Source organism: Poromitra crassiceps (genome assembly GCF_964638095.1).
Source record: "Poromitra crassiceps genome assembly, chromosome: 12".
Lineage (NCBI taxonomy): Eukaryota > Metazoa > Chordata > Actinopteri > Beryciformes > Melamphaidae > Poromitra > Poromitra crassiceps.
Genome location: NC_139632.1, coordinates 23,254,344 through 23,279,754, shown reverse-complemented (window position 1 = coordinate 23,279,754; position 25,411 = coordinate 23,254,344). Strand labels below are relative to the sequence as shown.

Genomic DNA, 25,411 nt, shown 5'->3' with positions numbered 1-25,411 from the left:
GGGTTCTTGGTGATGGGATTACAATTGATAGAACATCAGTTCATTGATCCTCGACTAAAACTTTGCGTCCTCCTTACCAGTGTTAACATCTTGAGATTGAGGTATTCAAATAAATCAGATGCTTTGGAGACTGATTGCAAGAGGAATGTGATATAATCACCAGCTGCAAACTGACAGATAGTGTAGGCTACCAACATTGTATACCAACACTGACACTGATATGTACACTGCATATAGATTTGTTATGAGTATTATTTGCATTGTTCTGCCAGTTGCTGCAGAATTTCCCAAGGGGATTAATAAAGTGTAATTTTATTTGATCTCTTAATACAGATTTCTCCCCATTCAATTGTTTTGAGATAATCCGTAAACAAATGGGCAACTAGCAAACAAAATTGGGCAAACCTTGCCTTATTCCTCATTTTAGGTGAGACATGGAAAATGCTGATATTCTAGTTTAGTCTTGTTACTGAAAGTGAAATACTTGTCTACAAGTCAGTAAAAGCTAGAGGTTAAAGCAGCAGACGTGCGCCAAGTTAAAACCCAGACTGGCTGGAAAAATCTAGGCACAAATAAAGCTCAGTGGTCAAGAGTCAGTGGTAGACTGTGGTTGTACTGGGCAGCACTGTGCAACTGTGAAGCAGGGTGTTACTGGGAAAGTGCTGACAAATGCAGGCTCAGTCTGAGAAAAATAAAGGTTACAGGAAAGGTTGCTAATGCTAACCATAATGAAGTCGCCAGATCACCAAGAGGTTTCTGTGCTTTAAGAGGAAGTTTCAGATTATAAAACTGTCTAGATGAAATTTGCAAGAAAAGTTAAGTTTTTCAGGAATTATAACTTTATTAGGATCCCCCCCCCCCCCCCCCCCCCCACACACTTTGGTCATTATACATCTCTTGGATAAACATTAGTGTTTCTTCTGAACATAGTCAAATTTGTTTAAGGTGAACTCCTCCCGTCTCTTCCTGTAACTTTCAGGTCGAGTTTTGAACCGAGTTGTCATCTTAACACCTGCTGAAGCTGGAATGCATCATTTGGTTCTTTGGTATTGCCACACAATCAGCAAAATATAACCATCATTAATGCTGTATGTATGAAAGTCACAGGGAAACTGCAGCATTTCACAAATCTATGTCCAATTATCTTGAATTAACAGCATTGTAAAATGATGAAGACGCTCTAAATGTACAAACATTCAGAAGTGTGGACGGATTTTCTTTACACGAGTGTGTTGCCTTTACCAGAGAACCAAATCATTCCAGTTTCACCTGGCTCAAACAAAAAGAGATGCATAGGGCTGCATTCAGGCTAACAACAAGGCTTGGGTTGTGAGAAAGTTTATTTTGAATATGAGCCTCCCTTAGGGAAAAAAACATTTTAAACCACTGTCTTAAGACTAAAGCACAATGTCAAAAGGACATTCTGAACAATAGCATGAAAAACAAAAATATTGAAATAAAAAACAAACATGACTTATCAATTCAAGTGAGCGAAGGAAAAAAAACACTGAATAACTGATGCCTTTTGACATCTCCTGATGCTAGAGGCAATCCAAAGAAAATAAAATCTCCCAACTAAAAACAAAGTTGTCTACAGTGTGAAAGATATGCCAAACAAATGTGTAATGTCCAAAGTCTCATTTATAGGTAGGGCTTCCCTAACAACCAGATTCTGACTTCAGCACAAGCATTGCATTAACATTTATTTATAAAGAGAAATATCACATGCTGTACAGAATATATAAAAAGAAAAACAGGCAATCAAAAAGAATCCTAAACTTTAAACTGAACCTCTTCGTGTACCCTTATCCCCAGGTGATCAATTCCAGCATTACACCAAACACTGACATCATTACACATTTGACTATAATTTCAATCTTGCATTTGCCATATGATTAATGTTAGAATATGGAAGCAGCCGGACAAAAACACTTCTTGAGATCAACATAAATTAACAAGTGAACGGTCCATTAGAACTATATAAAGCTCTCACAGTATTTTTTTAAATGTTACAAAAGCATTAGTCAATAATGGGTTGAACAGACTGAGCACATCTCAATTCTCTTTTCTTATGCATAGAACTGGGAAATTACTAGTGGATAGAAGGGTATACATCTTCATTCATCTGTCTTTTTCTCTCTGGACGACAATATCTTTCTCAAGAAACATGAGCAATAAAAATGGTCGGTGTTCCGTTCGAATTAAGTGCAACGGTCTGTGGTGGTCAAGACCTTTTCCCCTCCCCAAATCTATCGGAGGCTTGGATTACAGCCTTGGCTTGATTATGAATAGAAACCAAATATTCCCAAAGTAGCAAACCCCTTCAATGCAATGTAAACACAATATACTGTATGTATTTAGGGATATATCTATATATTTTTTTGCTTTTCTGATCCAGTACCCATTTTTTTTTACAAAAACAAAACTCAAGACAGTTGCATCTTTAACACAGTCAGGCTCAGCAATGAAGATTGGCGATCAATCGGTGGAGAAGTTACAGTGTTGGAGGCTTGAGCCCATACTTCCTGGCCACTTCAGTCTGGGCATACGCCGCATCGCATAAGGAGTACAAATGGGCCATCTCCATCTCTGATTTGGCTAAGTTAATTGCCTTGTTGAACATGTCTATTGCCTTGTCAAGATTGCCCCTGAAAGGAAAATAGTCTGGTTATTTAAAGCTGTGTAAGAAGCCATAATAATGTGTTGTTCGGGTTAAAAACATTTATCTCACCTCTGTACTTCAATGGTTCCCATAGTTTCATAGGCAAAGTCACATTTGTTGTCAATCTCAATTGCCTTACTGATCAGCTCTAGACCCAAGTCGAGGTCTTGTTTCCACTGAAGCTGCAACAAACTAGACAAATACGGAACAATTACTGACTGTCAGACTTACACATGTCAATCACAGATGTTATAGTCAGTGGCAGCTGGCCACTAGAGGGCGCCGCCCACTCCCTCCAAGTAGAGCAGTGGTTCTCAAACTTTTTCACATCAAGGAATGGATAGGAAAAATAGAGAGCCAAAGTCCCTCCCCTTCCGGGTGGACCCTATGCACACCACCGTCTTATAAAAATATGAATGGTGGTGAACAGCGAGAGAGTGGTGTAGTTTTTGTGATGACCCTCCCACTCTCCTGGCCCTGTCTTTTTTCGGCATGTTTTTTTAGTAGGGGGACAGGGGGTTCCTATCTGGAGGAAACCCCAGGGGAGCACGGGGAGAACATGCAAACACCACACAGAAAGGCCCATTTTGACAACCCCACCTAGGCCGTGGGCACTTAGGACATGGGGATGGGGACACACCCTCAGAGCCCATAGCATCCCAGGCGGGAATAGAAACCAGGACCGTCTTGCTGTGAGGTGACAGCGCTACCACTGCGCCACCATGCCACCTCTTGGCCCTGTCTTGCAGGAGCCTGGTGTTGGGGTCGTTAGGCTGATTGGGTGCACCTGGGCCCAGTGCACTCATTGGGCTTAAGACCTTTAGACCAAGTTTGTTAAGTTTAAGTTTGTTTAATGTAGTTTGTGTTATTTTCCCCTAGTTTTAGTTACGGTAATAAATTGTTGTTTTATCTTTTATTTTGGTGTATGACCCCCCCTTATTTGTTATTACCTTGAGCCGGGTTGTAATTATGAGAGGAGTCATACACCAAAGTAAAAGTTTAAATAATAATTGATCAACTAAAACTAAGGGAAAATATGAAATAACTAGAGAACACAAACTACATTAAACAAACTGAACAAAAGATGCATCGGACGGAGGGAGGGAGGGGAGGAGACATCAGCCGCCACTGGTTATTGTTACAATATATCTACTGAGTAAGACAAAAACAGCTACCCCTTGTGGACGTATGTGGTCGCATTGTCTGGTTCCAGGTCAATACACTTGTCATACATCTCATCTGCTTTCCCGAACTGTTGCTGATCAGTCAAAGCCTGGAAAGAACAGGGAAAGTAATAACAAAAAACTGATTACTTACTTTTCAGAGCACTTAAGACAAATTACTAAATGAATATGAAGCAACCACTGATCATTTCTAAATATATTAAATAAATTGTTCCATGTGTACCTGTGCATAAAGCGCGTAGCCTTCAGCACACCTTGGGAACCTTCTGATCACATCCTCAAAGCCATCCATGGCCGTCTGTACTTGGGATGGGTTGTTTCCAGTATATGCTTGTCTATACTGAAGAACACAAGAGCAACAGACACTTGCTGGCTAATCGTGACTTAGATCAATCCAAACCGGGCAGAGACAATTTGCAGTGAATTATACATTTCCACAATTAACATAATGCAAGGCAAACTTGTTTTTGAGTCTTATGTTGTTCACTTACAAGAGCAAAACATTTCTGTGCCTGGGCGAGGGCGGAGTCGGGCCTGAGCAGAATGCACTCATCGAAGTCTCCCACCGCCTCATCCACCTGGTCCAGCAGGATCTTCAGCTGAAAGGAAATGCATCATGTATCATCATTATGCGGTATCCTGAAATGTGTCCAGCGTCACGTGACCAGCTTCATATTTTATAACAGCATTCCAACATGCCATTCAAACATGAGTACCGCAGGAACGTTTTCATAGTTCTATGAACAGTTGGAGGAACTCCGACAACATTTTTTTTTCTTCGCACCGCAGGAACTAGGAACTATCGTAGTTCTTAGAACGCCGTTTAGAGGGACTTTGATTTGATTTGATTATGATATAAAAGACAACAAAATCCAAGGGATAAACATGTGAAAGTGCGGACACTTATTTCCAACATGGTCCCTGGTCTTAAATACAGGACATACAGTAACACATAACATCAAATAAACAATACAGATCAATCAAGAAATACAAATAAACAAGAGGTACAAGCAACACAAGTTCAAAAACCATTTCAACGAAAGGCTCAGCACGTTACTCTAGCTTACTCAGCAGGAGGAAACTGAAAGTACTTAGTAAAGTAATTTGGACAAAGGGCATGCAATATTTTATAAACCATGAGTTTTATTGTTGAACTCTACTTTCAACAGGGAGCCAATTCAACTTTTTAAAATTAATTGGACTAATGTGTGTTCTTGGACTGAGGTTAAGGATAACCCTCATTAGTTTGTTTTGAGCTTTTTGAAGCCTGTCTTTTGATGTTTTAGTTAAACCACTGTACCAGGATATACAAGTGTAGTCATAGTGACATTGAATTAAAGACATAGCTAAAAGCCTCATGGTCTTCTTGTCAAGGAACTTAGATATTCTCATCAAATACTTTGTCCTTGAGTGGATTTTCCCAATGACAGAGAGGGCCATAGCCTCACTTGTCATACACTGATCCAATTGACTTCCCAGATACATTACACAACATTTTCCTTTAACTTAGTACCATTACATTCCACCGAAAATCTGTGTTGGTCCCCTAATTTATGCTTTGTTCCAAAAAAACAATACATTCACTTTTTAGCTCCTACTTTAGAGTAGGTGCTTTCCCAGCACAAGAGGAAACCTTTAGTGGTCCAGATGTAAGTGTACGTTGATTGGTCGAATTTCTAGAAATGTCTGAGGCGGTATTAGTGATTCAAGTTAACATTAGAGATGATATTACCATAATATCATCACTAATGTTAACTTTTTTGCGCTAACATTAGCTAGCTAATTGTTAGCCAAAGTAGTATCAATCCCCCATGAACTCTCACTTGCTTTGCTGTGAAGCTACTAGTAGCGGTTAGCCTGCTAACCACCGGCCTCACTTCAGCGTTCCTATGGTTCCTATTGGCAGTGCGAATGCAGCCAGAAAAAAAGCCCTTGAAGATATGTAATTCTCGGGGAACCTCCCCAGAATTGTTTGGTCCAAAAGCACCTATTCAGTTAATAGTTGCTCACTGAAAATCAACCAGTCAACACAAATGTGTGTAAATGAAACCAAAGGCTGTACCTGTCCCCGGTGATGGTAGACATCAGCGTTGCGCGTGTCAATCTCAGCTGCCATGTTAAAATCTTGTGTGGACATCATAGGCTGTTGCTGCTGCATGTACATGCTGCCACGCTTGATCAAAGCATTGGCCCGGAGCTGTGAAGGCAAAGAGAGAGAGGCAAAGAAAGAAAGAGTGAGGAAAAGGTGAGCATTTAATTAATTAAGGATTCGTGGAGGCATTTGAATGCCCGCCTGGATTTCACAGCACACTCTCTACTCAACTGTCTCTACTCAGAGAAAACTGACAGAATCGTGCTCCCCTCTCTCACAGCAACCAGAAGCATGTAGCAGTCAGTCTTTAATTCAATTAGGATTCTATCAAGAGAGATGAGCTTGTGGGCAATGAGTGGGCACCACCTCGTGGTGGTGGCACTGCCTTGTACTCTTACTAATGAACTATTTGAGCAGCTTAATTGCCTGGACAATCTCGGCTAAGTATAGGCGTATAAAACAGATGGTCGACTCGGTACCTTCACAGTGGCATCCTGCATGTTGATTACTCGGTCCAGATCAGGCTGAGCGGCGGTAGCGTTGCCGATCAGCAGGTAGAATGTGGCGCGCAGCAACAGCGCCTCTGCAGTGTATCGTCCACCGGAGTCAATCTCCTTGGTGCATTCACTGATGATTTTGTCATAGTTCTCCTCCTCCATGTACTGCTTGGCTTTCAGGTAGCCAGAGCTATGGGAGGAAGGGACCAGATGAGAAAAAGTGTTGATCCAACAGGTGATTTTCGAGAGTAACACGACAACAGAATAAGTGAGACTGTTGTATCTTTCAGAGTATCGCACGGTGCCAAGGCACAAAGCTGAGGGAGTCTCGAGCCTAATAAGAGTTGAGTTTAGTCGTTTTCGAATGCCAGGTGTGCCTGTATCTTTCCAATAACAAACTGCACCTGTACAAAGAAATATATGATGGAGGGCAGGCATAACAATAATAATAATACATTTAATTTATTTAGTGCTTTTCTAAAAACTCAGACGCTTTACATTACATAGGTTAAAATATCAAAGAGAACAATATATTAAAAACAAGAATTACATAGCATAAAATCACAACACAAGTAGTGATATTAGGGCTTTTCACACAGCATGATCTTAGCCCAGGGCTATTGTAGCCCTGGGCTAAGAATAGGGCTAACTTAGCCCCTTTTTACACACATTTGTTAACCCGGGTTAACCTAAACCCTGGGCTATGCGATTCACACTGCAGTTCTACTAGCCCAGGGTTATAGAACCCAGGGCTGTTGGAACCAGTGCTGCCAGATACAGTCTATGGCACCATTTGACACTGACAACGTTTAGCCCTGTGTTTAGATGTAAAGTCGGGGTTAACCCTGAAAAGTCGGGACTAACCCTGCTCCAGAGCAGGGCCAGCTACTCCCAGGCTGAAGTCGGGGTTAGCCCATTTTGGAATGTTCCAGGAATGTGCAAGTGTGAAAGCTTTCATTGCCTGGATAGCTCGCTTAGCCCTAGGCTAAGAGACTCACTTAACCCAGGCTAAGGGTAGTGTGAAAAGCACTATTATCAATCATCAAAGTTCTGATGAACAGTGATTAAAAGGTGTTACAGTTAGGTGACTGTACTCTATGGGTAACAGCACAGTCACCTACCAGTAGAAGACTATTTGCAATCTCTGCAGCACCCAGAGAGCACTGAATCAATTCTGAATGACGCAATCTTTATGGGGAACAATAGAGATGAGTAGATAAGAAAACCACCGCTTATTACACCATGACCGTTTTGTAGACATGGTAAAATGGTAAATGGACTGCATTTATATAGCGCTTTTATCCAAAGCGCTTTACAATGTGCCTACATTCACCCATTCACACACCGAAGGCGGCAAGCTGCCACGCAGGGTGCTAGCACAGCCATCGGGAGCAATTTGGGGTTCAGTGTCTTGCCCAGGCAGGGACACTTCGACATACGGACTGGAAAAGCCGGGAATTGAACCACCGACCTTCTGGTTAGTGGACGACCCGCTCTACCTCCTGAGCCACAGCCGCCCCATAGACATGATAATGGTAATTTTGATTTTGAGCCCAGGTTTGCCCCTGATTCCATTATACGGTCAGTTCCTGTAGGTTGCCCAGTTTAAGAATAGTTCTTGTTTGTTTCACTATGCTTTAATCACAATTGTAACTTATTTTTGGCAGGCAGGTTAAAGTCTAGCTGAACCCAAAAATGACTTATTTTCTTTTAGTTCGAATACCTGGGTATGCAGTGCACCTATTTAATAATGTATGCAAAGAAAATCACAGCAATCTAATTTATTTAGTTTTTAACACATTTTCACATCAAAAGTTCATTTTTCAAGATTTCATTGATAACAGTAATGTACAGTTTGCTGACATCACCGGCTAGTACTATCAAATTTCTGCCCCATTTCAACCAATCATATCACGACATGCAGCTGTCAATCAAATCTTTCTCTTCCAAATGAAGTAGAAAATGGCGCCTAGTGCCTGTCATCTGGCAGAATTCCTATCCCATAAACTAACTACTAACATGGCCAATTGTTAGAAACATGAACAAAAAACAAAAACTATAATCTCTAAGAATGCAAAGAAATGTAACTGGCTCGTTAAAACTCGCATTCCAGGGATATCGTATTTACAGCAGCGATAATGGCGCACGCATCCGAGAGCTTGGTTGTCAGGGGTCGCACTTCGGAGATTCCAGGCCGACGTGCTGCACTCTCCGCTCGGCAACACGAAGGCAGCTGGCTGCCTGCGGCTCGCTGAGCTCCACTCAGCCGTCAAAAGGCTCTTCCCGAGGGGAGCGCCACAACACACTGAATCCCACTCGATTTGGAGGCGGAACACGCCAGGATTGGCCAAAGCCCAATCCAGTCCCCAGAATTGTCAAATAAAATCATCAACATGATAGTATGACCCGCCTCTCAACCTGTCATCTTAGACAAACTATGTTTTCAGTCTGAAACGGACTCATATGCACATGACGAACGGGTTCAGTTCGACTTTAAGGAATAACCCACACAACTCATGAACCGTGATGTCATAAATCGCACTGTGACATCATCCGTGATGTCATAAATCCCACTGTGACATAATCGGTGATGTCATAAATGCCACTGTGACATCATCACTGACGATGTCATAAATCTGACATCATCAGTGATGGTTGTCTCATTGGCCACACAGCAGCCGAGTTGCGGGCAAGGTCGCGCAGCGGCCGAGCTGCGAATGCGAGCTGCAGGGCCAGCTTGGCGAGCTGCAGGGGAAGCTCGCAGGACGGACGAGCCTAGGAATCGAGCACGCGAGATCCCTAGTAATATATATTCTCTGACCTCTCAGTGACCTCAGCTGCCTCGCCCTCGTTGTCCTTGTCTTCATCTTTCTTCTCTCCCTTCTGCAGGGGCTGGGAGATGATGTCATCAGTGAATGAGCTAAAGTAGGACTTGATGAACTGAGGAGAAGGCATCAGTGGTTCACGATTCTACGGGACAGTTGGGGGGGGGGGGGGGGGGGGGGGACACACATACAAGCAAGAAAACAAACAAAAACGTTAACCGTGACAATTTCAGGGAGATTCAAAGGAAAACTCAGCACATCTCTCTTACGGGGCAGGTGCGTAGGACAAGGATATAATTCACACAAAATAAAGAGAGTGCCGCACACTGTCCAAACTTGCAAAATTATAAATTTAATATTGTAACGTTTCGGTCTCAGGTTTGAGAAAGGTCTGAGACCGAAACGTTACAATATTAAATTTATAATTTTGCAAGTTTGGACAGTGTGCGGGACTCTCTTTATTTTGTGTGAATTTCAGGGAGATAAAATACAAACAAATGTCATTAAAAAGGTGTAAAAGTGTGCAAATACCTTGTATTTCTCTTTGGCCTTCTCTTTTCCAAGCAGCTTCAGTACCTTGTCTGCTAGCAACATGCTCTGTTGGTTCTGGAAGGCCTCGAGAATACAGACTGCCGTGACATCTAGAGCAACACAGGGTGTACACAAATAGTAATATCCTGGACCTTGATCCTCACTGTGGCAATCACAATTAGGGTAGGGCAACATCACATTTTAAGATCAGCTTTGAAAAGAAGAGTTGAGTCTCACCTTCCAGACACTCCTTCTTGTTGTCTAGTCTCTCCAGAGCTTTAGCCCTCCTGAACAGGGCCTTGATATAGCGTGGGTTCAGCTGCACAGCCTGAGAGCAGTCCTGCACCACCTCTAACCACTTCATCTGAAATGATATGTCTTATCTTACTACAAAATACATGTTTGATATACAGCATGTATATATCGTTTCACCCGTACTTCAATTCTGCCATTCAAAATTATTTCATATCAACATGTTGCTTTTCACATTACTATCGGGTATCAGTACATTTTAAATAATCTGAACACATTTTCTGTGACGGTGGTGCTAACCTGCTGCTCGTAGGCTGCTGCTCTGTTCTGGTAAAAGGTTGACAAATCAGCCTTTTGCTCTGTGGGGCAGAGGGCAATAGCCTCTGTGTAGCAGTGGATGGCCTGCTCATACTTGCCAGCCTTGAAGTACTTGTTGCCCTTGTTCTTTGCTGCCTGTGCCCGGTCCAGAGGGCTCTAAATGAGAGATGGAAAATGCACAGTTTTTTTGTGTGGTAACCTCTGTGGGCCTCAAGGGACCTTTTCATGGACTGAAAAGCCATTAAACTGTCTCCACATATTTAAGTGTCCTGCATCTTCTGCAAACATAGCTAGTACAAAGGATTAAAGGCCACTGAAATCAGAAAGCCCAATACAGTAAGAAAGCATATGCAAACATGTCTAGTGTCTACACATAATGCTACTGATACAACAGATAATCGCTACAATATTCCAGTACAGAAATTCTCAACAGTTGTGGATTAATAGGGAATACTTTTCTTACATGTTACCTTTTAGGAATAATTAATTATTCAAGTGGATGCGCCTCAGACTGGACATGCATGCACTTAATATCAGGTGCGACTGGACGAGAAAACAAGACCAAAAAAATGCACACAAAGCAAGTTCTATTACTAGCAATTTACCTGTCACTAACTACCTCAACAATAGCGACTGGGTAGCATTCTGTCAATTATAGCCCTACTGTAGCTTTTGAGCAAAATATTGGCGAAAAACACTCAAGAGGCAGAGCCTTGAACTCTAGTTTCATGGACAAGTCAGTTGGGTAACGTTTATTGCGCACTTTGGTAACTTATCTGTTTGGTATTGCACATTAACCATGCAGGAAATAAATGCAAATGTTGTCCATAAACGCATTTTGGAATATATTAGTATACATGTGGTTGTCGTTACCGTTATTTACATTATTTCAGATAGCCACAGTGACCAACCCCGCCCCCTCTGCTCTATCTTGCTAGCTAAATGCTTGAAAAAAACATCAAAAATGACCCAATTCCAAGTTAGAACTAGAGCGTTATCCCTAGTGTTATTCCCGAGGGCTGGTGTCACCTGCCAGTTCAACTCAAACACTTCGTCATGACTCAATGTTCTGAGGTGGACATTTTGAACCAGGCTACGCTCTCTTACGAGCTAACATCAGCTAATCCAGCAATGGTTAACCATGCTAGCTGACTGACAGTTGGGTGCCCTTGACTTAAACACATTAGTCAGAAAACGGTAACTGTACGCTCTGCACAAAGGCAGACAACGCCAATGTAGGAATAGACATGTCAGGTTAACAGTCTATTAGTTAGTGTGTAGTGTCTCTAGTATGAAGCGGTACCATGTTCTCCTGCTCCCGGGCTCCGGCCGCGCCGTCTTGGCCCTGCACGGGGCTTGCGCTGCCTTCTGGAGTTTTCCTCTCCCCGGTTCCTTTCCCTCGTCTTTCCTTCGTTCTACTACGGTTCCACAGGTAAACCGCCCCTACTCCCAGAACTATGGGAGTCCCGATGAGCAGGGCTAGCTGCCAGCGTGGTAGTCCAGTCCCGGACTGCGGGTCGACCGGCTTTGAAGCAGCCATGACCAACCACGCAACGGTTTAGCTCTGCTAGCACCTGACCTGCTACACCACCAGACTCCTGCGCCAGACACGCTCCAGTGGCTCCACTTCTTCTACTCTTTTTGCGAGCGAGGTCACAGAAACACCCCGCGGACTCATGGGATACTGGCGGGTGAGTTCCACTTCCTGCTGCCCTACAGAGCACGCCCCCTAAGTACAGAACACGCCCATAGGCGAATCCCTATCCAAAGCGCACCTGAAACTACTTCCCAAACAAGAAAATGTTACATAATAAATGAATAAAATATCACTTTCATCCTAAGATTAGCAAGTGGATTTCCCTGTTGTGCAGTAAGAACATCCGCTTCATGTTTCTCTTGTCTGAAGGATGAAGGACATGCTTGATGCTTGAACTGTATAAGGACTCCCCCCAGTGTACAATAGGCACAATGCGTCTCCCCCCAAGCTCACATCTACTGTACTAGTCTCGCAGTGCCAGCCGTAGATGATATCTATCTACGTGAGACTACACATCTACATACAGCCCTGCATTCTGGCCTGAGGCCCTCCTCTTTCACAACACTAGCTAGGGCCAGGGGCCAGGCCCGGGCCTGTCTGTTGTTTGCTTTGTTTTGTTTTTTAATGTTTGAACTGGCACATTGTGGTGTTCAAAGTGTTTTAATGTACTTTTTTGTATAGTGTTGATTTGATAGGCTTAAGGCTATTCGAAATTGAGCAAACACATAAGGTTCGGGGGAAGGGGGGCAGGGCCGGGGCTGGGCTCAGGCCTGAAATTCTGACAAGCCGTAGTAACGTTGATGCTCATGTAGCTGATGGAAGGTCAGACCACTGAACTGACCACAGATCAGCTGAATGTGCTTTAGTTCCACAACAGGTGGGACACACAACCTCATGATCCAATATTGTGCTATATATGCCCAGATATTTCAGTTCCAATTTGTGCTACTGTTACTTTTCCAGTTGCTGAATCTGTGCATTACACTTCTCATGTATGAGAAGAACATAGAATTATACTTTTCAAATTTGATAAAGAATTTTTAAATATTAGGAGCACTGCTTGCTTTTTTGTTTGTTTGTTTGTTTGTTTGTTTACAACAATTGAACAGGGAGAAGCAAAGCAACGAAAAAATACAACATGGAGTGCGTGGTACCCACTGTGAAAAGCTACAGTCCCTCTCTGTCCTGTATCGCACGAGCCTCAGGCTCACAACAAACAGGGACAGACAGAGTTGGCCTGCACTCCATAATTATTGACAGGTTTGATGGACTCAGTGAGTGGAAAGTATGGGGAAATTGGAGTTTCAGTGGTCTACCCCCAGGCTCATGACTGTAATGGAAAGATGAAAAGCAGCAGTCAGTCACAACCCCCACCCACTACCAAAATACTAGCTATCCTTTCCTGACTCCCGCCTCCCTGTTTATTCCCATCACTTCCATTCTTACTTTCTATCAGCAAGGTTAAATAGATTATAGGGGATTCACTTATTTAAAGACTTGAGAGCAAAAGCTCTGCAGTTTATTTTTGGATCATCCAAGAATAACATAACTACACCAGCTGTGCTTAGGCACCAGAGGAATCGAATTAAAGTAAGTTACCTTTGCCTTGTGGGGTAGTGCAGTGTAGGGGACCAGCTGACCTGACCAGGTCCGCTTAGCTTTGCCTCCCCCCTCAGCACCACTCAGCAGGGGTCAGACTGCATCTCTTGTACCTGGACCCAAGCAGCTCCATCATGTCTCTCAGGCTCCTGCCTGCTATCATTATGGACAATGAGGATGATGATGATGGTAACTTCACAAAATGGATGAGTAGTTACTGGGGTCATGGAGCAGAAACTGGACACTCCAGAGAAAGGAAACGTAGCTTCAGAAGACCAACAAAGACACAAGTTGATCGAAGAGCATCACTCCCCTGTGAGGTAAGAATCTGGCAATCTGCAGTGTTTAGTAGATGTGTACGTCTTTTTGGACTAATATATGTATGCAATATATTTGCATTGAAATATAATGCAAACAAGACATGACAAATCATTTTTGTCCAATTAGCAGAATCTGTTTATTCCACAATGTCTGACCACAGAGTGAAAAGTGTGTTTATGTTAGTGTAGCTATAGTCAAAAATAAAAGAAGGTTGAATAAGAAATATATAAGTATGCTCTTATAAAGGCAGAGAATAACAGTGGAGTAATGTGTGTATTATTGCAGACATGTAGGTCTATTATAGAGTTTGATAATAGGTTTTCCTGACCTGTTAGCTAGTAGCTACCCAGACCAATTTCACATCAATGTCTGCTGATGTACGCATATGACGCACACACCTGACAAGTGCACACCCACACATTTATTGCTTAAAATTAACTGGTTACAATCGATTCTATACTTGTGTAACTGGGAACTTGAGTTTAATGTCCTGCGTGTGTTTGTTGTAATTGTGCACGCTGTTGTAATTGTGCATGCTGTTGTAATTGTGCATGCTGTTGTAATTGTGCACGCTGCAACTGTTTCTTCAACTGGCTTGACTTGGTAAAAACACTGATGGGAAGTTTTCAAATGAATACAGACCTGGTTTTTAATCTGGTCTTGTTGTATCTCTTCATTTGCGCTGTGATATGTATCTTGTAGAGGTATTAGTTACTGGGTACTGTCTACAGCTCAAATTAATGTTAATATAGGAAATCATATTGTCTCATTGAAATTTATGTTGTCTTTTAAACCATGGACTTCTTGCTTGCCAGAGGTCTAAAAATAGAGAACATGCAGCATTCTATGAAATAGTGAGTTTTTCATTCCCGTAAGGAAATTGTGTTTTCGCTTGCCTCCCTCCTCCGGGAGTTCAGAGGGTAGCAGAGCAGAACTTGTCTACTTGACTTTAAAAAATTCTGACAGTTGAAAATTTCTGTTTTCATTTCACCAACAAAATGTGGAATTCCCCAGCACCTGCGTCACTGACAAGACAATTACTTCAGTCTTTACTCTTTGCATGCAGCAGATTCAGGGTTTCTGATGCCTGTGTAATTGTATGAGGAGTGTTTCCTTACATGGTTTTGGCCCATCTATTCCTTAAAGATGCTGATGTATGTTTTTTCCTGCATTCACCCCCTGTTGAATCAGAGCATCAAAAGCAGCTGGGAAGGGAAATACTGAAATATACAAACATATAAAATGGTAGGGGCTATGGAACATAGCATTTATATTTGTTATCCCAAGTCAAGCATCTTTATTGTGGAAGCTCAGTGGAATAGTAGAGGGATTTCACTGTGTGACGGCCATTTTCTTCCGCCAACATGGTTAGACGATCATGATGATGGTATGTAATATACCGGTAGTCTTCTCAGTCACTAAATGCATCATGTATGGGACATTTTAGATGTGTGCTTAATGTTTGATGTTTACCACGCTCATAGACCAACCACCAATTTATTGGCTTTCTTGTAGAGGAACTGTTCTGCATGTCTTCATCAAAGTCAAGGTATTCGTTCAGTAGGCTTTGGTAGCCCAATACTGAATTTGCTGGCAGAGAAAAGTGCTGCTTAGACTGTACCTGTTTTGCAAAAAGCTTTCCAAAAACATAATAATCAGATTATAGTTGTAAAGAACCAATGAACTGACTTGCTTGAGTCAAGAGGTCATGCTCCTATAATTAGCTGGGTGCTTTGTAAACGTGTTACTTAAGGATATAATAAGTGATTAACCCCATTGACACACAAGGCTCAGCACGGGCCTGGCGCCACGGGGTTGTGTGTGTGTGTGGTGGGGGGGGGGGGCTAGCGGGCTTTGCCCCCTCAGTTGTATTTGCTGTCACCCCAGCTTGACACCGCTTCTACTCCTCGTGCCGCAACATTACTGTCTTTCAGAGGCTCTAGCAGGCTCATTTTTAAAGCTACTGTAGAGTGAATGCACTGTCTGGTATCATGAAACTAACTAGAGTCTAGACCTATGGCATCCATTGGTCTCAACCATGTCATGCTAGCTTGTTTTGGAAGGGGGTGAAATAATGCTCCAAATTTAGGCACAATTTTGGCGAGGGAAACTGGCATGGCTATTTTCAAAGGGTCCCGTGACCTCTCACCTCAAGATATCTGAATGAGAATGGGTTCTCTGGGTACCCACGAGACTCCCATATACAGACATGCCCACTTTATGCTAATCTCATGTGGGTTTTGGCAGAAACCATGCAGTTTTTTGCATGCAGTATAAATGTGTTATTTTGGCCTGCCCTATTCTATTTGAATATTTCTGCACACTGGGGTCCCTAAACTTGGAATTGCATAGATCTGGTATGACTGGAAAGCTAAGACTCTTGTGGATTCAATGAGCCCAATTGTATTCATGTGTGATGATGTTAGTTCCCATAATAACCATTTGATTGTAGTGAGACCATTTTTTCAACAATTCCCAGAACAGAAGTGCTCACCACCCAGTCACAGAAAAATGCATTTCTTACAGAAATCTCCAAATGTCAAAAGTTTTTTTTTAATACCAAATCACAACATGATTTTTTTCTATGGTGTTCCTCTTGTCTTGGTGTTAATGTGGTATTTTAGATGGATTTTTCTAACAATTTGGTACAACAACAAATGGTATCAACCCAAAATTTGCTGCAGCAACTTAATTGACATAATTGAGCATGGGGATGGCCATCATATAAATTCAAACTTAATGTTCTAATAAGCCCTTATACACTCTAAACTTTCTACATTTGAATGCCTTAATCAAAACACAATGTTTATTACAGATTTATGACTAGAAAAACTTGGCACACAGTGCTGATAACCTACTGTTTTATACAAAAAGAATTGTCCCCTCGCCATTTTTAACTGCCCCCTCAGTCACTTCATCCTGGAGCCCCCTGTGAGAAGCTGTGTGAGACCCCTTCTCATTTGTGGAGATGTTAATCAGTGTGGACAAGTTGCAAGTTCCAATGTTGTGTAACTGGCACTTGTTATCCCCTCTGTATGGTCCTCAGTCACAGTTAAATGCCATGAAGTTGAACAGGCTCCATGCTGCGATGATGGCTCCCGCCCCCATCCACACCCACAGCAAAAGCAGGGAGGAGAAGAGTGAGGTGCGGCCTCACTGCAGGGCCCGCCGCGCCTCCTCAGATGACAACAGCCGCTCCAAGGCAGCCATTCCAGAGAGCCGCATCAGCACCATCCCAGAGCTCACAGAGTCCTTTGAGAAGAGACTCTGTTTCCGTGACAAGAAGGCCATGTCTCTGGTAAGGAGTGAGTGATACACCTGTCACTATGGGGCACACTGTGATGAGTGATCCAGGTGTTCGTTGTTTTTAAAGCAGACTTCAAAATGTTTTCTTATTCACAATTGTTCCATGACCCGGCCATGGTGATGTCTGCTGCATTGCTTTATTTTTTTATAACATTAAAATTTCATTTCATTTCATCAAATAAATGTTGATGACATAAGGTCATCCTTGTTCATTTGTTTTACAGAATGATGCTGACAACCTGTGTCTCATCTGTCATGAGGACATGCGGCGCAGTGGAGGAGTTCAAGAGCTGCAGTGCACACACCGCTTCCACAAAGAGGTAAGTCTTTTCATACAGTAGATGGATCCCTTGCATGTCTATTCCACATTGTGTATGTACTGCTCCATCAATCCTCAGCATGTGAGAAATCAGATTCATTCCTGAAACTGAATGATCTGAGCTGGTATGAGAACACATCTCCAATCCAATCCCTGGCTATTGAAGCATGGAGCCCTCTAGTAGCTCTTCCCCCGTCTTGAGGACTTGACACTCACATGTGGTCTCTGGTTGGTGGGGGTGCAAGGCGGCTCGGAGGTCAGAGCTGGCTCCGCCCGTTGAGATGGGAAGACGTTTGGATGAAAGGAGGAAGTCAGCGGACGAGCCCTTCTTCAAGGAGCAGGAGAACCAGCAACCCCTCCGCCAGCTGTCTCTGAGGAGGCACCGCTGATATCACACTGTGGGAGCATCTGATACTCACACCACTGATGTGTACAGTTTGGAAGGGGCAGATTTGCATCCATGGACCGAACATAAGGATCTTATTTGAACATTTCAAACTAAGCTATATATTTAAGCCATTTCCACCTCAAGGCCTAGACTGTAAAATTCTGTTCTGGATCCAGCACTAGGCTTATCTCAGCTGGTGTTTATGATGAAAATCAAAATCAACTCTCATCACCGGTTCTTTCTGTTCAGTGTCACTCACCATAATTTGTACTTGCCACCTTTTATGCAACAACTTCTGCTTAATAGCTTGTATTTACCTGCTGCATTCAAATGTATATGTATGCTACTTAAACACTGGCAATTAACATGTGCCTCTGTATCATAATAACCTTACCCATTTTCATATACAATATGCAAAAAAATATTTAACTTTCACAAGCGTTATATTTACTGTGCTGTTAGTCTCGCTTGCTCCGGCAGCGGCAGGGAGGGAAGTCTGGCAAGCGAGAGAGTGCTGTAGACAACAAGAATGTCACAATAAATCTTTAAGTTGTTCATTGGTCATGTAATCTTAGTTTCAGTTGTTCATTGACTAATATCTTTCTGGTTACATTCATTGAAAGGTTTGAAATATCACACAAGTGGGATATTTTCAAGTTACCATGCGGAAAGTGATCAGACCATTCTAAATTGCTGTGATGTGACCTGCTTGTGTGTTTCTCTGGACTGTAAGTCAAATTCAAGGTTTGGAGGCATTTTTTAATAATTTTGATTACTTTATTTGTATGATAGCTGAAGCCCATGCATTTTGTGTTTTTGTGTTCTACATTATAAGCATACATAAACAAGGGAATAAATTAACAAGGGCATTGATCATGTTGGGGTTTTACCTGGATTATGACTTTTCAACCAGAGAGAATTGCTCTGGACTCTGTCACTCAATTCAACATAGAGCCTTTGTAAAATACTGTACATTAAAAGGCATGTGACAACTGAGTGATGGCTCAGGTCAGGGGTGAGTGCTGATCCTGCTGTGCTATGTATCCTTATTATAGGTCAGCATGTTGGAAATTGGCTACTGGCATCAGGAAAGAAAATCAATACCACACAGATTATAAACCAGCTTCATTAGTTACATCTGGCACTGTAACTGTATCTTTCAGTCTTGATTATAATACAATGTGGGACATTTGGGTGACACTGCTCTACAAAACTCCAGCAGCGGCAGCACTACATGCATGTACTAATCTCCTCTAAAATGTGTTTCAGTGCATGGAGCAGTGGTTATGGAAGAAAAAGACATGTCCCACATGCCGTGTCCACGTGTCCATGCCGGAGCCCCTCTACTGGCCCTCGGCCCGCACCAAAGTCCCGTGATGTGCTGCTCCTGCTGTACTTCCATCTTCCACTTCAACCCCCCCCCCCCCCCCCCCCCCACACCCCTCACCCCTCTCACCCCTCACCCTGCCATCCTTCTGTACGGACCCTTGCACCCTTACTCCTTGGTCAACATATGAGGGTAGAAGATCATGCACAAACACGTGTTTTTCTTTCTTCTTGGGTTGCACACTTCACCTCTGTCTTTGGCACTTTATTAAGATAGTCCAATATCAGGTGACAAAGTAGTTGTTCAACAAAATGTCACTTGCCTATTTGCTGCATCTCTTCAGATGATGTGATTTTTACTTCAGTGTAACCCTAATCCTACTAATCCCAATTGTAACACAGCCTCACCCAGACAGTGTATACTATACGTTTCACACACATATGAGTTGAGTATCACCTGAAACTCATTAGACTTAGTTTCTACTGAAACATGATAATCTTTTGCTAGTAAGTTGAATATCAGCATTGGACTCTCCAATAAAGTGTATGGTAGCCTTGTTTTTATTTATGGATTGTAGATTCAGTCCAAGATGACTAGCTACTTGCTAAACTGAAGTGTTTTATACCCATGCTAGTAATATTATATTATATTATATTATGCTATATATTTATATACTACAGAATTGGGTTGCTAAATTAAAGTTACAACTAACATTCTCACTGAAAACAAGATTGGAATCTCCTCCTGAGAGAGTGAGCCAATCCATGTTGTCCAGGTGATACATCATGCTGCATCTCCTTCATTCACCTGCCTTACCTTTTTGTTTGCATGTAATTGCTTTGCATGTGACGTTTAACATTTGCATCGGCTGCCACGCCAAGCATCTCTGTGTTGTGTATCTTACACTGCCAAATGAGTCCAACCAAATCTGACTGCCTCTAAATAAACTATATGCATGTATAGTTTATACTTATTTGTAAATATTTGATTATGGAATTATTTGATTATGGATTATGGAATTTCTACTGAATGACAAATAGTTGTCCTCATAGAGTATATATCAGTATACTAAACTGCTATTTCAAGTGACTCATACTGTGTATATTTTGCTGAACTTACAGTAAGTCACTAATCAGTAAATTTGTGGTAAACTATTGTAATCCTCCTGCCTGGGTTTATGTCCAACCAAACTGGAAATAAATCATTGTAAGTTGTAATTACTGTTCTTAATATAGCTGCATTGATTTTCATGCAATAAATACTCTGCATGTAACACTGTGCAGAATGAGCATTTCTGTTAACGTCCCACATTTTCAAAAGACTCTTCCTTACAGCCAAACATATTTTTGCTCAAACAAAATTCAGCCCTTTTAGCTATATTAACCTCTAGTATACATTATCCAGTTTAATACTGCTAAGACTTTGAAGAACATGGTGACATTACAGTCAGCATACAGTAGCTGCTACACTCAAATTGTAACACTGTTTTCTGTGACCCGTTGCCCAGACATGTAGACATGACGCAACCTCATAATGTTGGTTTTTACATCACTACACAGCCCAATAGTAGTGCTGTGGTTTGAAACTATATCTTTGCACCCAATAATCTCACAAGGTAACCCAGTGTAACCCAATCAGGGATGTAGGAGGTGTCAAAGATCATGACTGCAGTGGGAGCACCGGTGTGGGTGTAAGATCTGATCGCCTACTATAAGATCAATCTGGGCACCCAGAGTCTAGATCCATCTGATGACTAAGATGACTCTGGGACAGACGGCCGATATGTCAGGGTTTCCGCTGTAGAGCGGACGTCCCGCCCCTCCCATCATTGTTTACAGTCCTACAACGTCTCATATGCAGCTATTTTTTATTATTAGCCGAAATGTCATCTGGACCTACAATCGATCAGCTCCAACTCCATTCTTGAATCTCTTGATGAGTTAGAAATTAAATTCAAATGTTTAATCAAAGTAAATCACTTAGGTCTATAGCTAATGAATAACGTGTTTATAATCATGACTTGGCACTACTGTAACCTTAGCCTATGTTAGACAGTATTGTAATAAACCTTCTAGGAGGATTAAGGCTGACACAAAGTAGCCAAGTAGCGTTTGCTGCCACCACCTTTTTACCGGTATGGTCCGGAACCAGAGATATGAGATAATACAAGACAGCCAGGTAAAGGGGAAAAATATACAATGCTTTATTTAATTTGTCATATAGACTAAACCTGTACAGCAAGTATGGAGAATGGAATGAACAACTGTGATACTGGGAAAACAATGGCCTCGCCACCCCGCCCCCACCCAATGCAATGTAAACCCACACACACTAGGGGATTCAGTGTAATATCACTGCAAACGAGCACAGCAAACTGTAAATGAGCACTACAAATGGGCACTGCAAATTAACACAGCAAACTAAATGAGCACTACACACGAGCACTGCGAACGGGCACTGCACATTAACACAGCAAACTAAATGAGCACTACACACGAGCACTGCGAACGGGCACTGCACACGAGCACACACACTGCAACCAACCATAAACAGCCTGCCCTGTACACACACTGGCAGGCAAAACCTTTCAATGAGGTAACACACGTGATTCAGAGCACACAGGAATTAAACATGGACTGAGGCTGTGCGGTTTAGCTAACCGTCCTCCCACCATGTCCCAGCCACCCAACCACCTCCAACTTGCTACAAGTCAGATAGTTCATTAAGAAAAACAAACAAACGAACAAACAAACAGACCTAAAACAAACAATTAACAGCTAATATATTTCATTTAAAATGCAATCACTAGTACTCAACTTTCCCAGTTGACAAGACCCTCCCCAGGGGTCTAGGCTTGATCGCTGGTCCGACCTGGCTCTTGTGTAGCGGGAGCCCAGGGTGGGGCAAGCGTTGGTCCAGCGCAGAATTAGAGACGCCCAGAGCATAGGGAGACTCCACACCAAACCTGGGAACGGCAGAGCACTCCTATATGGTCCCCAGCCCTAACTGACTGAGGCAGTACCGCCACAGTCCTGACTTCTATTCCCTTTGGAGCCCCAGATAATCTTCTATAGGCTGTCTTCACCGCCGGCAGTCCTACCGACTGCGAACGGCACCCACCCCCAAGATGTGAGTGCAGAATCGGATTGCTTGGCTGGGTTACAAACCCAGTAGCGTCCACCAAGCGCCGTTCCCCAGGAGACACCGTCGGGCGCCCGGCTCGGTGTTTTTAACAGTTCCCCAGAGTCACTGGCAGCGCCCGCAATCAGATGCAGGTGAGAACCATCAGTCATTAGGTTGTCAATCACCGTCAGCAGTTGTCAATCAATGTCAGCAGGGCCACTCAGCCCATACCACCCCCCCCCCCAATACTCATTACACTCTCCCCCCCCTTAAATGGGACTCGTTCTCGAGTCACAGGGAGGTCATGTTGTAGTCACGAGACCATGCCGGAGGCTTCCTCTCACGTGCTGGGCGCCTCTCCTGCATAGGCAACTGTCCTGGCAATGCCCCCTCTCCTGATGGGGCTCGGCTTGAGGCCCCACAGCCCTGGGGGGGCGGGATGTGGTCACTGTGAACACCAGAAGTTGTTGGCAACCGGACCTCCCCAGGTTTAGGAGCTGCCGTCTCTGCTCCAGCGTCCAAACCAGGCACAGCATGAACACCATCCTCTCCTCCCTCTGGTGGTATGGTCTGGTGGTCAACTCCCATTCTCACCGGGACTGCAGAGGAGTACTGTGATCGCCGAGGAAACCAGCCAGCACCACCACCAACCCCTGGATGTTGTGCCCTGGGAGGCTGCCAGCGTAGGCCTGATCCCCCACCATCCTGGGTGTTGGATGTTACTGGTATGGGAGCAAGAAAAGGTTTGAGTCGATTGAAATGCACAACCATCTCAGCTCCCCCCTCCTGTGGTGCTATGCGATATAATACATCTGTAACTCTCTCGGCCACCTTATAAGGACCCCTAAAACGTTGCTGTAACTTGGGACAGACACCCCTTTTTCTAGCTTTACAACGAACCCACACCAACTCCCCCTCAGAGTAGTATTGAAAGTTCGCCCGGAAATCAAACGCAGCCTTTTGCCGCCCTGAGGCTTTCAGTTGATGTCCTCTAACAGCCTCTACAACTGTGGAAAGGGTGTCATTTAATCTAGACACATATTCACTGGCCGAAGAGAATCTCTCTCCATTACTTAGGTTAAGCATAATATCGACAGGAAGAATGATCTCCCGCCTATGGGCTAAACCCCGTACTTGTATGAACACTGCTACGGTAGGCCATCATCACATAGGGCAGCAGCACATCCCAATTTGACTGGTTATCTTTAACAAAAAGGGACAACATAGACAAAAGTGTTCGATTAAATCTCTCAATTAACCCATCAGATTGAGGGTGATATGGCGATGTTCTCGTCTTATGAATGGTTAACAGTTGACATAACTCCTTGAACAAGTTGGATTCAAAATTACGACCCTGGTCCGAGTGAATACTTCGGGGGGCACCAAGCCGGCAAACCCACTCCTCCACCAAAACTTTGGCCACCGTCTTAGCCTCCTGGTTGGCGATGGAAAATGCCTCTGTCCACTTAGAAAAGTAATCACCCACGACCAAAATGTACTTATTCTTATCTGCAGTCTCAGGTAGGGGCCCCATGATATCCAACGCCATTATGGCCTTGATGCAACGGTAGACTGAAGAGGAGCACATAAAGGCTGGCCAGAGGTTTTACGAGAGCCACAATCCATGCACTCCCGGCACCACCGTTTTACATCTCCAAACCATCCCGGCCAATAAAACCGATCTTTCACTTTCCCCTGCAGCTTTTGTACCCCCAAATGGCCGCCGGTGGCAGAATTATGCAACTGGGCTAACACTTTAGGGACCAGGGATTTGGGAAGAACTACCTGTACCTGAGAGGCTGCATCAGAATTGGTTGGAGGGATCCTCACTAACCTCGAACCCTGCAGCCGTAACTGAGGCCACACGGGGGCATACTTTTGTAAAGTGGAATCCTCTGGGAATTCTGATTGCTTGTTAGCCCCCCCCTTCTTAAGCTGGATCAGTTTTCTGTAACTCCCCATCTTCTTTTTGGGCCTGACCCAACTCATCTACCTCTTCCCACTGATCTAAGGGAGATGTTGCCCTATTTCCCTGCACTGCACGTATAGCCGAGGCCCGTTCGAGCTGTTCTCTCTCGCTCCCGTCTGCAGGCAAAAGAGCTGAGGCAGTATTGGCCATGAATGCAGGCAATCTCGAAAGTGCATCAGCATTTACATGTAGTTTTCCAGGCCGATGTACAATCTTGTACTGAAAACTAGCCAGCTGTTCCACCCACCGAGCTACCTGTCCCTCCAAGCCCTGGAAATTGTGCAGCCAGCGCAATGAATTGTGATCTGTCCGCAAGATAAATTCTCTCCCCAACAAGTAATGCTTGAAATATTTAGTGAACATAACCATACTCAGAAGCTCTTTCTTGGTTGCGGCATACTTTCGCTCTTGCTTAGTTAGGGCTCTACTAGCATATGCTATAACACGCTCTACCCCTCCCTCCTCCTGTGACAAGACGGCACCAATACCAACATCACTAGCATCCGTATCCAGAATAAATGGTTTATTGGGATCTGGATATGCTAGAATGGGGGCAGAGATTAGACAAGATTTAAGTTGCTCAAATGCCTTCTGACACGCCTCTGTCCATTTGAACCGCCTGCCTTTCTCCGTCAACTGATGGAGGGGACGAGCAATGTCAGCGAAGCCCTTCACGAATCTCCTATAATAGGATGCCAGGCCAACAAAACTCTTCACTTCAGTCTGATTTTTCGGGACTGGCCACTCACGCACAGCCTGTACCTTGGCCGGGTCCGCTTCCACCCCACTGGCAGAAATAACATGGCCAAGGTATTGCACCTGCGTGGAAAACAGATTACACTTAGCTGGTTTCACTTTAAGATTGGCTTGACGCAGCTTTAATAAGACCCCCTCCAAACGTGACAGATGCTCTTGAAAGGTACGGCCGAAAACAATAATATCATCCAAATAAACCAAACAGGTGGTCCATTGGAGATCGGCTAGTACCAGATCCATCAACCTCTGAAAGGTACTTGGGCTGTTACACAAACCAAAACTCAAAACATTCAATTCAAATAAGCCCTGGCGTGTGATAAAAGCAGTTTTATGTTTGTCTTTGGGATCCACCTCGACCTGCCAGTAACCACTGGCCAAGTCGAGTGTGGAAAACCAAATGGCCTT

At 43.5% G+C, this 25,411-nt stretch overlaps 2 protein-coding genes across 2 annotated transcripts; one reads left to right on the top strand and one right to left on the bottom strand.

Moving 5' to 3' along the window:
• Window positions 1-1,623: 1,623 nt before the first annotated feature.
• On the bottom strand, window positions 1,624-11,956 carry tomm70a (translocase of outer mitochondrial membrane 70 homolog A). The gene is made up of 12 exons (XM_083647159.1): window positions 11,665-11,956; window positions 10,344-10,517; window positions 10,029-10,155; window positions 9,792-9,901; window positions 9,257-9,405; window positions 6,418-6,625; window positions 5,909-6,043; window positions 4,338-4,445; window positions 4,070-4,186; window positions 3,838-3,935; window positions 2,732-2,854; window positions 1,624-2,648 (listed from the first exon to the last, which is right to left on the bottom strand). Exons 1-12 carry the CDS (start codon window positions 11,899-11,901, stop codon window positions 2,495-2,497), a joined length of 1,740 nt encoding a protein of 579 aa, XP_083503285.1. The 5' UTR covers window positions 11,902-11,956; the 3' UTR covers window positions 1,624-2,494.
• A 1,675-nt stretch (window positions 11,957-13,631) lies between these two features.
• On the top strand, window positions 13,632-19,208 carry lnp1 (leukemia NUP98 fusion partner 1; the record flags this gene model as incomplete). The annotated part of the gene is made up of 4 exons (XM_083647279.1): window positions 13,632-13,817; window positions 16,865-17,116; window positions 17,349-17,444; window positions 19,101-19,208. 4 exons carry the CDS (start codon window positions 13,632-13,634, stop codon window positions 19,206-19,208), a joined length of 642 nt encoding a protein of 213 aa, XP_083503405.1.
• Between the last annotated feature and the right edge of the window lie 6,203 nt (window positions 19,209-25,411).